The sequence below is a fragment of the Arachis hypogaea genome, chromosome 11 (genome assembly GCF_003086295.3).
Source record: "Arachis hypogaea cultivar Tifrunner chromosome 11, arahy.Tifrunner.gnm2.J5K5, whole genome shotgun sequence".
NCBI classification, from domain to species: domain Eukaryota; kingdom Viridiplantae; phylum Streptophyta; class Magnoliopsida; order Fabales; family Fabaceae; genus Arachis; species Arachis hypogaea.
Window position 1 is genome coordinate 15858571 of NC_092046.1, and position 15398 is coordinate 15873968.

The 15398-nt window shown below is 37.0% G+C and overlaps 1 protein-coding gene across 2 annotated transcripts; it reads left to right on the forward strand.

Moving 5' to 3' along the window:
• Positions 1 to 6170: 6170 nt before the first annotated feature.
• On the forward strand, positions 6171 to 13760 carry LOC112720392 (V-type proton ATPase subunit H). 2 transcript variants are annotated; one of them, XM_072206521.1, is made up of 12 exons: positions 6171 to 6441; positions 6547 to 6634; positions 6810 to 6935; positions 7036 to 7138; positions 7256 to 7326; positions 7949 to 8016; positions 8130 to 8241; positions 9411 to 9572; positions 10227 to 10352; positions 10549 to 10674; positions 11847 to 12026; positions 13154 to 13760. In XM_072206521.1, the coding sequence occupies exons 2-12, from the start codon at positions 6605 to 6607 to the stop codon at positions 13400 to 13402; spliced, it is 1353 nt and encodes a 450-aa protein (XP_072062622.1). In that variant the 5' UTR covers positions 6171 to 6441; positions 6547 to 6604; the 3' UTR covers positions 13403 to 13760. The 2 variants fall into 2 exon arrangements, with proteins under 2 accessions (XP_072062622.1, XP_072062623.1); XM_072206522.1 differs by having other exon boundaries at positions 6245 to 6441; positions 6591 to 6634.
• The last annotated feature ends 1638 nt before the right edge of the window (positions 13761 to 15398 follow it).

Sequence of the window (15398 nt, forward strand, 5' to 3'; positions counted from 1 at the left end):
ATATGAATAAGTGGGTAAAGACTTGACAAAAACCACTCAAATGAGCACAAGATAAACCATAAAATAGTGGTTTATCACTCATCATGAACAATAATCATCAATAAATACTCAATCTATATCAACAATCATCATCAAAGGTGCTAGGCAATTATCATACTCATGCATTTATACCTATCCTATGGTCATCAAACATAAGTTTTCAAAAGACATTATATATTAAATACGAGAAACCAAAACCATACCCTGGCCGATTCCCTGCTCAACCCGGAACACCTCCAATTCAACTTTTCCTCAAGCTTTCAAGGCTCAACACCTCCCAAACAGATTTTTCAACACCAAAAGTCCACTTTCAAGCTTCCAAAAACTCAATCAAGCTCCAAACCACTTACATACATATTACCTAACATACATCATAGACACCCACATATACAAACTCAATAATAATCACATATACTCAATAAATTCACTATGGGTTGAGGATTCTGACCGTACCCACGGACCAAATGGACCAAACCCAACAAGTCTCGCAAGTTATTTTGAACCTAAATACCGAAATCACACAAAATATCAACACCATTACCCATTAATTTCGAAAATCAAGGCTGGGAGGACAGGAAAAAAAAACGTGGCTTACCTTTTCAATAACCTTGTGGGATTTGTAGAGCTTGATGCTGCGGTCGCGTGGCCACAAACGGTGCGGCGATCGGAGCTCCAAATCAAAAGTTATCAAGGATTGAAATTTGGAAGGTGAGGGTTTGTGTTTTGGAAGCTCTCCCCCTTCTCCTCAAGTTTCCAGCGTGAAATGCTAATGGAGGGAGAGAGAGTGTGCTAAATCATTAAGTGTGAATGGAATGGGTTGGGCCTTTGGACCCATTTTGGATCCGGTTCGACCGGTTTGGTCCGTTTGGCCCAATCTTAGATCAAATTCTTTAAAATTAGTGTCAAAATTCTTGTTTTAATTTTTTCTATCATATTAAACCAAAAAAATTACATTTCTTATTTAATTTTCTAGAATAAATTCTAATTTATGAGTTAATTATTTATTAATTAACCGGGTTTTACATTCTACCCCGTAACAGAAATTTTTGCCCTCGAAAATATCATTTGCCACGCAAGTTTATGAAAGTAATCCTCCTTCGTAACTCAACCCGCTTCCGCTGCCGTATTTTGATTCACTTATCTCTAAAAGATTGACTATTCGCCCCTTGTTTAAGCAAAATTAAATTAGGCATGATTAATATCCTACGCAGCGCAATTAGGTCTAGTTCTATGTTCGACACCCCCTGTCTCAATTTGTTCTTTCTGTCTTATGCATGAACAGATGCGAGGTCTCTATGTCCTATAGCGTAATTAAAAATTTTAGTTATCAGGTTCACAGTTACCTCCACCTCGTTGCAACTGACCGGCATCCTGAGTCCTTCCATGTGGACAATATCAGGAGATATGCCCTACTTCTCCACAATGGTAACATGGTTCTGGTCCGTTGTTACGCTGCCTATCCGGATGGTAGTTCCCAGTTCTTTTGAATTATTGACCTCTTAGTGCCAAATTGTGATTGTGGCCTCTCCAGTGGAACTCTCAGTTATCATTCTCTGCCACAGCAGCCTTTCTCACACATTCCTCAGCCACTCTGCTCTTATTCACAAGCTCGGAAAAGACTCTGATTTCCATCGGTGCAACGGAGCTCAGAATGTCGCTTCGGAGTCCTCCTTCGTACTTAATGCACTTTCATTCAGCAAAGTCTTTCGGAGCATCTTGGCAGATTCGAGAAAACCTGCACAACTCTTCGAACTTATTGGTGTACTCCGCAACTGTCATCTGACCCTGCTTTAACTGCAGCAGCTCAAGCTCCTTAGCGTTCCTAACTGAACTGGAAAATTACTTCCTATAAAATTCCGTTCAAAAAACTTCCCAAGGTATCACAGCACCATCTGGTTGTATAATACGTCGTGTTCCTTGCCACCAGTACTGTGCCTTACCCTGTAATTGATATGTCCCAAACTCCACCTATTGTCCTTCAGGTACATGTTATGCTTGCAAAGCTCTCTCCATTGCCTAAAACTAATTTTCGACCTCAATGGGGTTCATAGCTCCTCTGAAGTTCGGAGGATGCACCTTCAGAAAAGTAGCAAGTGTCATCGGCCCGTCACCCCCGTTCCCGCCATTTCCATTGTTACCTTGGTTCCCTAGGGCCGCAGCCGTGGCCTGCATAGCCGCAGCCATGTTCTCCAGTGCAGCCATGAAGTTTGTAAGGTTGTTTGCATTTGTCTTAGGTTCCTCATTTCGAATCCTACCTCTCCCTCGACCGCGTCCATGAGTCAACATATGGTTCCTATACACACCAAACCACCGATATCAAGGTGATCAGTCTCAATATCGCGAGTCTAGTGCTTGAAAGTCCCAAATGCATACTCATGAACGTTTATGCCATATATATCAATTAGATATCCTAATAGCACATAGACACGTATATAGAGTATGCTCAGAAGTATAGTCAGTCCATTCCTCAGGCTCTATAGAAACGAACTGCTGTGATACCATAATATAACATCCTACCACACATACTTCTAAAAATAAAAACTAATACACACACACACACACACACGCACGCACGCACGCACGCACGCACGCACGCACGCACGCACGCACACACACACACACACACACACACACACATACACATATATAATTTAGTTGAAGGAGGTTTATTCTAGGAGCCTTTGAAGAAAAGATAAAATCAAAAATGATAAAATGAAAAGCGCAACACTCACGACACGTAAACAATAAACGGAGAAGATAGGAGAAGCTAACATAGATATACATGAAAGAGAGTTCCAAGGTACAAATATCAAGGCTCAAGACTCGGCTTGCAAAGGTAAACCGGCCTGAGCACATAAGTATATATACATATATATATATATAAGAACCCAAAATACAGAGTTACAAACCTATTTCTCCAAAATAACCTCTAAGAGGAAGTTAATACATCAAATACATAAGCAGTGGAGATATTAAGTATCTACATATATACATACATCCAAAATAAAACCCCAAAGACAAGGATCTCCGCTATCAGAAGCCTCCAGCATGTATCAGCGAGGTGTCACCTGACCTACATCTGAAAACCACAAATATTCGTATGGAATGAGAACCGGGGGTTTTCAGCATGGTAAAGGTGCCACGTACATAAGATATAAGGTTTTGGGAATGCCAGAGGCAATCCTAGAATGCCGACACTCAGATTATAAACTTAAAGAATAAAAACAGAAACCATGAATCAGGGTGGTTCTTTAAGGCTTTCTAAACTTAACAAATTCCTTAAATCTAACTAAAACTTAATTAGAACCCTAAATCTCTCCGCATTTCTTCCGTTCCTCCATCTCCGGTGAAGTTACAAAGACAAACAAGCAGACAATGGCAAAACACAGGTAGAATACAAGTAATACAGATAGCAAATACAACAAATAGCATATTATAATCACTTAGGCAATCCCAATTAATGCACAATCAAACAAAGCACACATATGCATATGATGAATGTCTATCCTACTGGCCGTGAGCTCACGTGCCAGTTACTTTGCCAGAACCCGGCACATCTAGTAGCTAACCCAGACATTTGTCTCTAGGTTGCGCATTCCCAAGAGGAACTTTAACGAAGAGAGTGCCTTTCCACCTTCTCCTGGAGGTTTCACGAAGGAGAGTGCCTTTCCACATCGAAGGAGTGTGCCTTTCCACCTTGCAACCAGAGAAGAATCTATGGGGAAAACGATATGAAGGAGAGTGCCTTTCCACCTTCCCCACATCCCCATCACGACAAGAGAGGGAATATTCCATCCTCAACTTGCCATCCGAATATATTTTCACGTTAACGTGCAAGCGGGTTTGCACCCAAACATTGCCATCTCGACCATTTCGACCATACCCAATCATTGCCAGTCTCAACATTCACCCTCAATTCAGTCACATCTTTGCACTTTTCATTCTTAATTTGTCATTTCCCAAGCTTACTTTACCCTCAAGTTATCATCCCTTCCTAGCTTCACCTTATCACTAGGCATACTACTAAGGTCTAGAGTTAAAAGAATGAAAACAAAGGTTTAGAGGTTTGAAATCTAAGCTTTAAATCACAAAATATATTTTTGCTGAAACAAGGGACACGCGTATGCGTGGGCGTGCATCTTGGCTCATGCCGCATATACAACCACCTTCTTGCGTACGCACGCGAGCCAGACAGAAACAAATGGCCACGTATGATGAGGTCAGCGTATGCAGGAACTCCAGGTCAAGCGTACGCGTGGGCATGCAGTTTGGCCCATTTTACGTACGCATAGGCTTGTCCGCTTACGCATGTACGCTGGACAGAAACGATCCTCCGCGAATGAAGGGTATGCGTACACATACACTGCGTTCTGATCAGAAAATGGCTAAGTCTGAAAATCTGCAGAATTTTAGTTTCGAACCCCAACTTCCGATGCGCATAACTTTTTTCGTTTTAAATTATTTTTCATCCGTTCTTCAAACGGCGTAAACTTCACAAACCCAATTTTCATATGAAATAAGTTTGAAACAATTTGGGAGTCCGGAAGCCGAGTTATGGCTCGCCAAAGTTCGACCAAAAATCATATTTTTTTACAAATTCCTCAAACCTTTATTTTCATCAAAAATCAAACTCAGTCAACATTTTATGCTTACAAACAACCTACCAACACACCTTATCACAGCCACACTGCCTCCACATCCTACCATAATCAACCATACCTTAATTTTATATGATTCTCATACATGGACTTCACAATTTTATCAACAAATCATCAAGAATCCATCATCTAATCATATTCATCATTATCAACATATCAAGCATCATTAATCCATCATTTATCACCCTACTCTCATCATGAACAATAATCATCAATAAATACTCAATCTATATTAACAATCATCATCAATGGTGCTAGGCAATTATCATACTCATGCATTCATATCTTATGGTCATCTAGCCTAAGTTTTCACAAGACATTATATATTAAATACGAGAAACCAAAACCATATCTTGGCCGATTTTTCACTCAACCCGGAACACCTCCAATTCAACATTTTCTCAAGCTTCCAAGGCTCAATACCTCCCAAACAGATTTTTTATTACCAAAAGTCCACTTTCAAAATTTCAAAAACTCAATCAAGCTCCAAACCACTTACATACATATTACCTAACACACATCATAGACACCCACATATACAAACTCAATACTAATCACATATACTCAATAAATTCACTATGGGTTGATGATTCTTACCATACCCAAGGACCAAACGGACCAAGCCCAACAAGTCTTGCAAGTTATTTCAAACCTAAACACTGAAATCACACAAAATTTCAACACCATTACCCATTAATTTTGAAAACCAAGGCTGAAAGGACAGGAGAGAAAACGTGGCTTACCTCTTGAATAACCTTGTGGGCTTTGTAGAGCTCGATGCCGCGGTCGCGTGGGCGCAAATGGTGCGGCGATCGGAACTCCAGATCAAAAGTTATCAAGGATTGAAATTTGGAAGGTGAGGGTTTGTGTTTCGGAAGCTCTCCCCCTTCTCCTCAAGTTTCCAGCGAGAAATGCTAGGGAGAGAGAGTGTGCTGAATCATTAAGTTTGAGTGGAGCGAGTTGGGCCTTTGGGTCCATTTTAGATCTGGTTCGATCGGTTCAGTCCGTTTGACTTAATTTTGGGCTAAATTCTTTAAAATTAGAGTCAAAATTCTTATTTTAATTTTCTCTATCATATTAAACCATAAAGATCACATTTCTTATTTTCTAGAATAAATTCTAATTTATGAATTAATTATTTATTAATTAACCGAGTTTTACACAATAAGTGAACAACTACTAAACTAATTAGTTAATTTAGTAATTTAGAACATTTGTATATTTATAAACTTAACATAAAATAAAAATAAAACAAAAATTTGATATTTTTGTATATAGGGTAGAGTATAATAGGATTTCGAACTTTAGGATGCGAGTATGATTAGAGTTGAGAGATTTTCAACCTGCGAATAAAAAAAGATAGAATTTTAATAAAATTTTTAACCTTACAATTAGGGGTAAGATAAAGTCCAAATCTTACTCTATCTTACCCATTTTGAACTCTAGTTGTCTTCGTTTTCAAAAAAATAAACAAGGACCGAAATGAGAATTCCTACTAAATTTCCAAACGTTGCTAATATGAGGTGAGAGCCCACGTGGCACAAGGCAGGAAAAAAAAATGATTGAATCTGTACAGTAGGGTGTAGAAATGGACGTGGAGGGAAGGATCCCCGATCCATGATCAATCTCATTTTATTTTCTTCCTAAACTGATCTATTTCCTGTCTCTCCCAATTCCCGACTTCATTGTCTCTTCTTATCTCTGCCTGAATTCCTGAAACCATCAGATTCCACTGGGTGCGCGTGTAAGAAATTAAGGCGGTTGCTCATTCCTCTCTCTCTCTTTTTCGCTGTTCATTCATCAATTTCAATTTCACGTCTGCTTCACCCCACTTTCATTTCATTTTTAGAGTACCGAATTCTGCTGCAGTGAACCAAACCTTGTGTTTTCTAGGTTTTCAAACTGCAATGGACCATGCCGAATTAACCACCGACCAGGTTTTACCCCGATCCATTATCTCTCTATGTTCCTGTTCTTCGATCTGATTGCAAAATCCTTATTGTCCTCGAGTCTCTGTTAGTTTTTAGTTTGTCAGTTCTCGTAGATTGTAACTGTAGTCTTGTAGTAATGTTTCAAGTGACATTTATTCTCTGTTGTAATGTTTTCTGGAAGGTTCTGAGGAGGGACATTCCATGGGAGACGTACATGTCTACCAAGCTCATCTCTGGCACAAGCCTTCAGCTCTTAAGGCGTTATGATCACCGATCAGAGAGTCACAGAGCACAGTTGCTCGATGATGTAATCTTTTTATTATTAGTTTTGTGTCTTTTGAAGTTGAGCTTGGTTTTTGAAGAACTATTAAGTTCTGGATGATATTGAATACTGAATTTGGTGGCAGGATGGTCCGGCTTATGTTCGCGTGTTTGTTCATGTCTTGCGTGATATTTTCAAAGAAGATACTGTAGAATATGTTTTGGCTCTAATTGATGAGATGCTGGCTGGTAATTTGTCGAAACTGGCCCTTTCGTTGATTCATAAAAAATTATTCATACATTATTTATTCATTATATTCCTGTGCATTAATAGTGAAGTAAACTTCAAATTGTTCTCCTTTCCAGCGAACCCGAAAAGAGCAAGATTGTTTCATGATAGCTCCCTTTCAGATGAAGATACCTATGAGCCTTTCTTAAGTTAAGTATTTAGTCAAATCATGTGTTTTTGTTCTGCATTTTAAATGTTAACTTAGTCTGCTTTGAAAATGATGGCAAATATTAGCAAACTTAAATAAAAAAGGCAGCCCGGTGCACAAGCATCCCGCATTAACGTAGAGTCCGGGAAAAGGTCGCATTCAAAAGGTGTCATGTACGTAGTCTAACCTGATAATTTCATCGGTGGCTGTTTCCACAGTTTGAACCCGTGACCTTGAAGTCACTAGGAGACAAGTCAACCATTTCTCCAAGGCTTCCCTTCCAAATATTAGCAAACTTGCTTCAGAATTTTCTACTACAGCCAGTTTGCACGTTGATCCATTAATTCATTATCACATTTATGCTTATGTGGTATACATGCTTTCTGGGAAGATTATTGTTTTTTGTAAAGGTTCATGAAACAAACCCTTAACATGTAACAAATCTGAGTTCTTAACAAGTACATGTATCTTTTCAACCGATTTCTACAACTTGAAGAGGAAAAGTTATATATACCACTTGTGAAGATGATATTGTATAATTTTTAAGTATTTTAATTATTTTCTCAGTATTTCGTAATTATGGTTGCAAACAAAAATAAATAACAAACATTGTTCATCTTTCAGGTTGCTTTGGAAAGGAAACTGGTTCATACAAGAGAAAAGTTGTAAGATCCTTGCTTTGATAGTTAGGTAATACCACCTTGAGGCATGCCCACATTTAATTATTAGACTTAATTCTAACAGTAGGTTGTTTTTACAAGTAATATTTATATTTTCAACTATTAATCCTTTTCTGCCTGCAGTGCCAGGCCTAAAAATCAGAATGGTGTTGTTTCAAATGGAGATACATCAAAGAAACCCTTCACCACTATTGATGATGTTTTGAGAGCATTGGTAAAATGGCTTTGTGAACAGGTATCTGATACTGAAATGTTCTCCTTTCTTTTTCTTGTCCCTGGAATAAATTTCTATATTGCATGGATACTGGTACTATACCCATATCCAGTATAGATAGATACTGGTACTTCACATAATAAATAGAAAACATATCGAATTCATCATTAAACAAGTCTATTATCAGCATTACATCTGAATAAAATTTCGTTCTAAACAAGTATGTATTATGCATAGCAATATTTCTCAACACTTTCATTCAGCATTGACTGAGTCATATGAAAATACTTCTCAGCAAAATTTCTGCTGAAAAAATTACATAGCAATATAGCAACCACATTGTGAAAACAATGCAGGAAAACAAAATCAGTCTTATTGTATCAGTTCTTAGACAATTGTAACTTTGTGGGCACTAAGGCAGAACGAAGAAGGCAAAAGCAGGGTTGGAGGTAGAGGTATGGTTGTTGCCATTGTACTCTTGATTGCCACCTTGCCACTGGTGTGATTCCACAATCTTGTCGTGTTCTTAGCTAGTTGGGTTTCAGTTGCTGCTGCTGGTATTGCTTGCCAGCAGTGGAGTGCTGGCCAATGATTGACGTAGTGGCAGTGGCTTGTTGCAATAGAGATGAGAAGAGGAAGAATGATTTGTGAATTGTGAGGCAAACATAATGAAAATGAAAGAGATGGGTTGGGGTTTCAGTAGAAACTTACAGCACGAGGGAGAGAAAGACAAAACCAAGTGACAGTTTTAGTTAAGTGAGAGTACCCTGCTGTACCCAGTGGCGCTTATGTCATACCCAATTTTTTATTTTTTATCTTTCTATTGAAAATATTTGTTTGTCAAGTAAGGACTCATGCGTGCGGCGTGCCCAATACATTACTGTTACCAGTACTTTCCCAAAAGTTGCATACTCTTGCCTCAGAGCAGTTCATTAATGGATAATCTTTGTTAAATGAATGTTGGCATTAATAATCAATTTGAGAGAATAAAGTCTAGAGATAAACATGTTCTAAAAATTATAGATTCTGAAAAGGAACTTCAGAATAAAATGCCAAATTGTGATGCTAGGATGGTAAAGAGACTAAGTTCTGTGTAGGTGGATTCCTACTGAAATTGCAAAGATGGTGAAGTGACTAGGATCTTTATATGGATTCTAGCAAATATCTGATTATAATTAATATCTCTGTAGCTCAAGAAGCCATCTCATCCCAATCGTGGAGTCCCAACTGCTGTCAATTGCTTAGCAACTCTGCTTAAGGAACATCTGGTTAGGTCTTCCTTTGTTCAAGCAGATGGAGTGAAGTTGCTTGTGCCATTGATTTCACCAGCATCCACCCAACAATCTATTCAGGTAAGTTTGTGGAGTCGTCTCTGAGAACCTGAATAACTTGATTGCTTTTGTAAGCGTGGGATATCTGTTACTATATATGATGGGAATATGGGAGAGGTTTGGTACACAACTTTTTTATTCCTAAATCCTAAAGTACCCATCATCCTATATCTCTATATATAGTGGGAATATGAGAGGTTTGGTGAACAAATTTTTATTCCTAAAGTACCTTTCATCATACATAATTCATAAAAAATATGTTTTGCTATTTCTAAGACTTGAGCCCAAGACATTAGAGTATACGGTACTTACCATTTTGACTAATATTATATTTGTTATTTTTACACACATTTAATAAAAAGAAGGGTGGATTATCCACTAGTGTAGTTATAGTCCCTTTATGCTTGCCCAAAAATAAATGGTCTATATGTTGCATCTGGTTATGGATGGCTGGCTATATTAAACATGCTTGCTTAGGTGTATGTACCCTAATAGGCAAATACTGATAAAATTCTTTTCTTTCAATGACAATGGTATGGTGGTATTTCTGGATTTTCCTGATTTCTTGACATCCAGATTAGGTTATAAATAGAAATATTATTAATTAAAATTGTGAGAGTACTTGCCTAATATTCAGGAATCAAAGGAGTTAATTGAGAAATTCTTCTGTAACAGATTCTGTATGAAGCATGTCTCTGCATATGGCTGCTATCCTATTATGAGCCGGCAATTGAATATTTGGCTACTTCGAGGGCCCTTCCACGACTTATTGACGTTGTTAAGACTTCTACAAAAGAAAAGGTATTGAGTTGTTGAGTTTAACTGTTTGAATTTTTTCACTTCAAATAATGTAGTTCAGTTTTTCTTTATTCCCTGAATTTGTGTTATCTTTCCATCATACATATTTTCATCCATGCTATGATAACAAGTATTGGTATTATAACTTTATGTGGCATAAAGGTCTAATCTTAGCACACTTATCTTGCCAATTTTTTAGGTTGTTAGAGTAGTGGTCTTGACTCTTAGAAACTTGCTGTCAAAAGGGAGTTTGGGTGCTCAGATGGTTGACTTTCAGCTGCCACAAGTTGTTCAGAGTTTAAAAGCTCAAGCTTGGAGTGATGAGGTGAGAGAATTAGAAGGACCTAAAATTTCTTTTGCTGATGAATTCTATTTGTGCAATAAAAATTTTAAGTGGTTCCATGTAGTGGTCAATCACAGTAAGTATACAGGTTACCTTACTTTCATGATCTTGTAAAGAGAACATGTAGTCCTCCTATCTATTTGTACTTGTCATCATTGTAAAGCTTCTCTACTTATCAACAACCACAAAGAAAATAAATCTTGCCCTTAGTTGGATGTGTTTCCATTCAGCTCATATTTAGCATTTTACAGATTAAGTGGTACCTTCATTACATGCACTCTTTCTCCATTATGTATCAACATTTTGGAAGGCATATGTGACAAGTGGTACTATCTCCAATTATGGAATTACTGAAAAATGCAGAACCTCAAATTCTATCTCCAATTCTTGCGCAGAACCACCCACCTACCCCCCCCCCCCCCCCCCAAAAAAAACAAAAAAAGGTCCACTTTCTCTCCTTTCATTCTCTATATAATAGACTCTTTCCTTTCTCCTAACAGAATCAGTCTAAGATCACACCTCCCCAATAACTCTGCCACATGGCCTCATTAACTATACAGCAGATGATTCCCCCCATTTTCCCCTTTCCCTCTCCTATTCTTTCTACTATAAATAAAGGGTCAAGGTGGAATTCTCTTGCCCCTAGAACCTACCTCAATTGAACCTTCTTTGCTCCCAACCTTCTCAGGTTACGGAACAGCATACAACTTTTTGCTATTCATTATAATTGAAAAAAATGAAATTCTGAGGAACCATTATTTTGGAAATCGTTGAGGATCGCTTAATTATGATGCAGTTAGGATCATTGTCTTGAAGGCTGGCTCATGACTACCTTGTTTTCCTTCACATCATTTTCTTTCACTACCATTCATGAACATCCTTGCATTATGTTACTAACTCAACTACATATTGGGGGAGGCTCACCAAAGTTCATTTAGTTTATTTGCAAACTACAGTTAGCTTATTTTTGTGTGAATTGACTTTATTAATGGTTGAATATTATATATCTCTATACTTTGTAGCTGTCCCAATATTGACATTCCACATTCTTGAAGTTTATATTATATTACAAACTAATTGCAACCTTTTTCACCACTTACCTGTTTTTGATCTAACTCATGGTGCCTACCCAACACTTATGTTGATTGCCACAGGACTTGCTGGAGGCATTGAATTCTCTTGAAGAAGGGCTAAAAGATAACATTAAGAAACTTAGTTCTTTTGATAAGTACAAGCAAGAAGTCCTGCTTGGTCATCTGGATTGGTCCCCGATGCACAAAGATCCATTGTTTTGGCGAGAAAATATTAATCACTTTGAAGAAAATGACTTCCAGGTATATATATATATGCGCATTATCTCTCTGTTTTGTGTGCCTCAAATTTTATTATTTTGAGCATGCCCGAAATTGTTGACTGAGAAACTGTTAAGTGCCTAATGAAAGAGTGAAACCACACCTTTAAAGCAAGGTGTTAAGAGGGGAAAAGCCACTCTCCCTAAATACAACTCAAGTATCTCATTCCACTTGACATGGGACCTTTGGCACCCCATATTAACCAAGTCCCTAACAGAAACATAAATGGTTTGCATTGTTTGCTACAAAATTTTTGTCCTCCTTTCATATTTAAAATTAGTGCTGGTTGAAGATACTTACTGGCCAGATAGCAAGCTTGTGTTTCTGATTTTCTGTGTGTCTTAGGCTAGATGATGCGGAACTAGTTGAAGTATTCCATTGAATGTGTTTAGTTTTGTGACGGTTTCCTTCCATTTGTGATCATTACATTGGTTGATTTGGCCTGGCCACTCCAGGAGGTGGCAGGGTGTCTTAATAATCGTGCTAAGATGTATTTTCTTATGCATAAGAGATAATGTAATTTCATTAGGAAAATCTGATTGTTCAACCTATAGTGGTGTCATCTATGACAATTTTGTTCAAGGTATAGTATACAATACATAATTAGGAATTTAGGATGCAATATATTATGGAATCATTAATGATTACAGGATCTTAGTCTCTGTCTTCGCCCCACTATTGAAAGATAAAATAAATTTTGTAGCTTTCTTTACAATCTGTTTTGTGGTGAGTAATAAGAGGGTGATGTTGGCCAAATCTATTGAAAAATGCTTTTGAAGAGCATTTGTGGACAGGAATAAGAAACTGTCGACTGTGGTTATTCATTTAAATGAAGTAAAATCGTGTGAGAAGGTACTAATTATGATCAAAGGTTTCAAAAGATCTGTTCCTTTGAAGGTAGAAAACCCACTTAGTTGTTGAAGTAGGTTGTCTGTATTGCACCATGGATTCCATGATTAGGTTCGTTTGTAAAATCTTGAATGTTTCTTTCCGCTCAATTTCTATGGAGAGAAAGAAATGTAAAGCAAGGTCAGATGATTTCGCTATATTAATTTTGCCATATGAAGTGCCTTCTATATGATTTCACTAACAGTTTTCATTCGTTTCAGATTCTAAGGGTCCTAGTTACAATTCTTGATACGTCCAGTGATCCAAGAACTCTGGCTGTTGCTTGCTTTGACATTTCACAGTTCATCCAGCACCATCCTTCTGGTCGGATCATTGTGGCGGACCTTAAAGCCAAGGAACGAGTAATGAAACTAATGAATCATGAGAATACCGAGGTTACTAAAAATGCACTGCTCTGCATCCAACGGCTTTTCTTAGGGGCAAAGTATGCAAGCTTTTTGCAAGCCTAGTTCTGTGCTTCTGTTGCTTATCCATGGTGGCCTAGTATATATGGCACATTCCATCCTCTTAGAAGTTGTCACAAGTTGGGATCGGCTGTCTTGTGCACAGGATCATTGTTTGTTTTAGTGAGTAATTTATTGTCTATGGCCATTAAGATTTCGATTTCAAGCAGTGCAAGAAATTTGAAGTGAGAAATAAGTTTCCTTGATATTCTGCTATTTGAATAATAAATCAAGTTTTGTAACTAAATACTCAAGGTTGTGCGTGTAGGTATGTTGAGTATCTAAAACTAGGAGTTAATAATATGGATATGTAATTTTTTAGGAAAACCAACCTATTTGATTTAAGTGAGCACATCTTTTTCTCGCCTTGGTTTGTATATGAAGTTCCTGCAATTTTGCTTCCTTGAGGGCTCAAGTAGAAATATCAAAATGAGCCAAATTTGTGAGGTTAACTGATTTATCCGTTAAAATAAGTGCAGATTGTAAAATGTTAACCATTTAAAATTGGTGGGTACTCCAATGAAGATTTTATAATTATCATCATATAAAGATATTTTATTTTGATCATTAGATAATAGATTTTAGGATTTAATTTTTATATGCTATAAAAATATTATCTTTGTTTAAAGTGTGGCAAAATAAATAAGTTATACTTTTTAAACTAAGATGATCACGAAAAGATGTTTTTGACATCTTTATTGGAGTAGTTGCCTTTAAAATTTGTCCGTTTAATTTGTGGGTTAAAGGAGCAAGCTCGTTTAATAAGCGAATTATCTTTTGAGTTGTTGATTAAATTATTGTCAAATTTCTTACAATAATTTTGAGCATTTCTTGTTCAGTGTTTATGGAAAATGCTACTTGTACAACAAAATTCAGTCTTTATTCAACCTTTAAATTTAATATTTTATTATTTTAATTTTTTAATTAATCATATTTCCTATTTTTAAGGAACCACTTTTATTTTAAATACTTGTCACCCTAAAATTTGTAACTACTTGCAATAAAAAAAAGGATTTTGCAAACCAAACCATAATAATCGTAACAATTTTTCGTGTACTAATTTTTTAAAAATTAGTGAAGTTTTCAAAATCAATTAAACTCACTTCAATTATTTTTTTTATTCAAAACATTCAAAATTCATGTCAAAAATACATCTAAAATTAAATAAACAACATAAATACATTCGAAATTATATATTAACACATCTAAATTATTGTCATTGTAGTTCTAAATTACATATTGAATACAGAACAAATTAAACTCAAATACAAATTCAAAATTATAAGAATGCACTCTAAATATTTTATCAACACATCCAAAACTCATGTAAAAAAACTTATATATGTACATAAGAATATAATGAACAACATAAACACATCCAAAATTAAGTATTGACACATCCAAATTAGGTTAACATTACAACTCTCAAATCAAACATATGAGTGCAAAAAAAAATTATAATCACAAATACATTTAAAAAAAAAAAGAAAAAAACACAGACATTTTCAATATTATACATAAATTTAAAAAAATAGAACTTTTTATTAAGCGGAAAAAGAAGGATAACATATTTTCATGAATGAACTCAACCGAATTTTTTTAGAATTTTGCAAGCAGAATTACCAGAGACAGAAGGAGTGCGACGTGGGGGAGGAGATAGGGGGAGGCGTGGGAGAAGGGGGCGGTTGTGCGTGGCGCGAGGGAGGAGACCAGGGACGGGGAGGAGCCCATTGATTGAGGAGGCGCGGGGTGTGCGCAGAGGAAGTGCGTGTCGTGGGAAAGTGCGCGTCGTGGGGAAGAGCGCGTCGCGGGAAAGAGCGCGTCAGCGAAGGAGGAGATCGTCGCAGAGGAGTGCGCAACGCGGGAGAAGACGAAAGCGGGCCACAGATGAGGAGGGGGAGGCGTTGCAGCTCTGGATCTTTACGGAGCGAAGATTTTACTAGTGATTTAAGATGGTTTAAGATTTATTTTAGAATTTTAAATTCAAAATTTTGAATTCTAA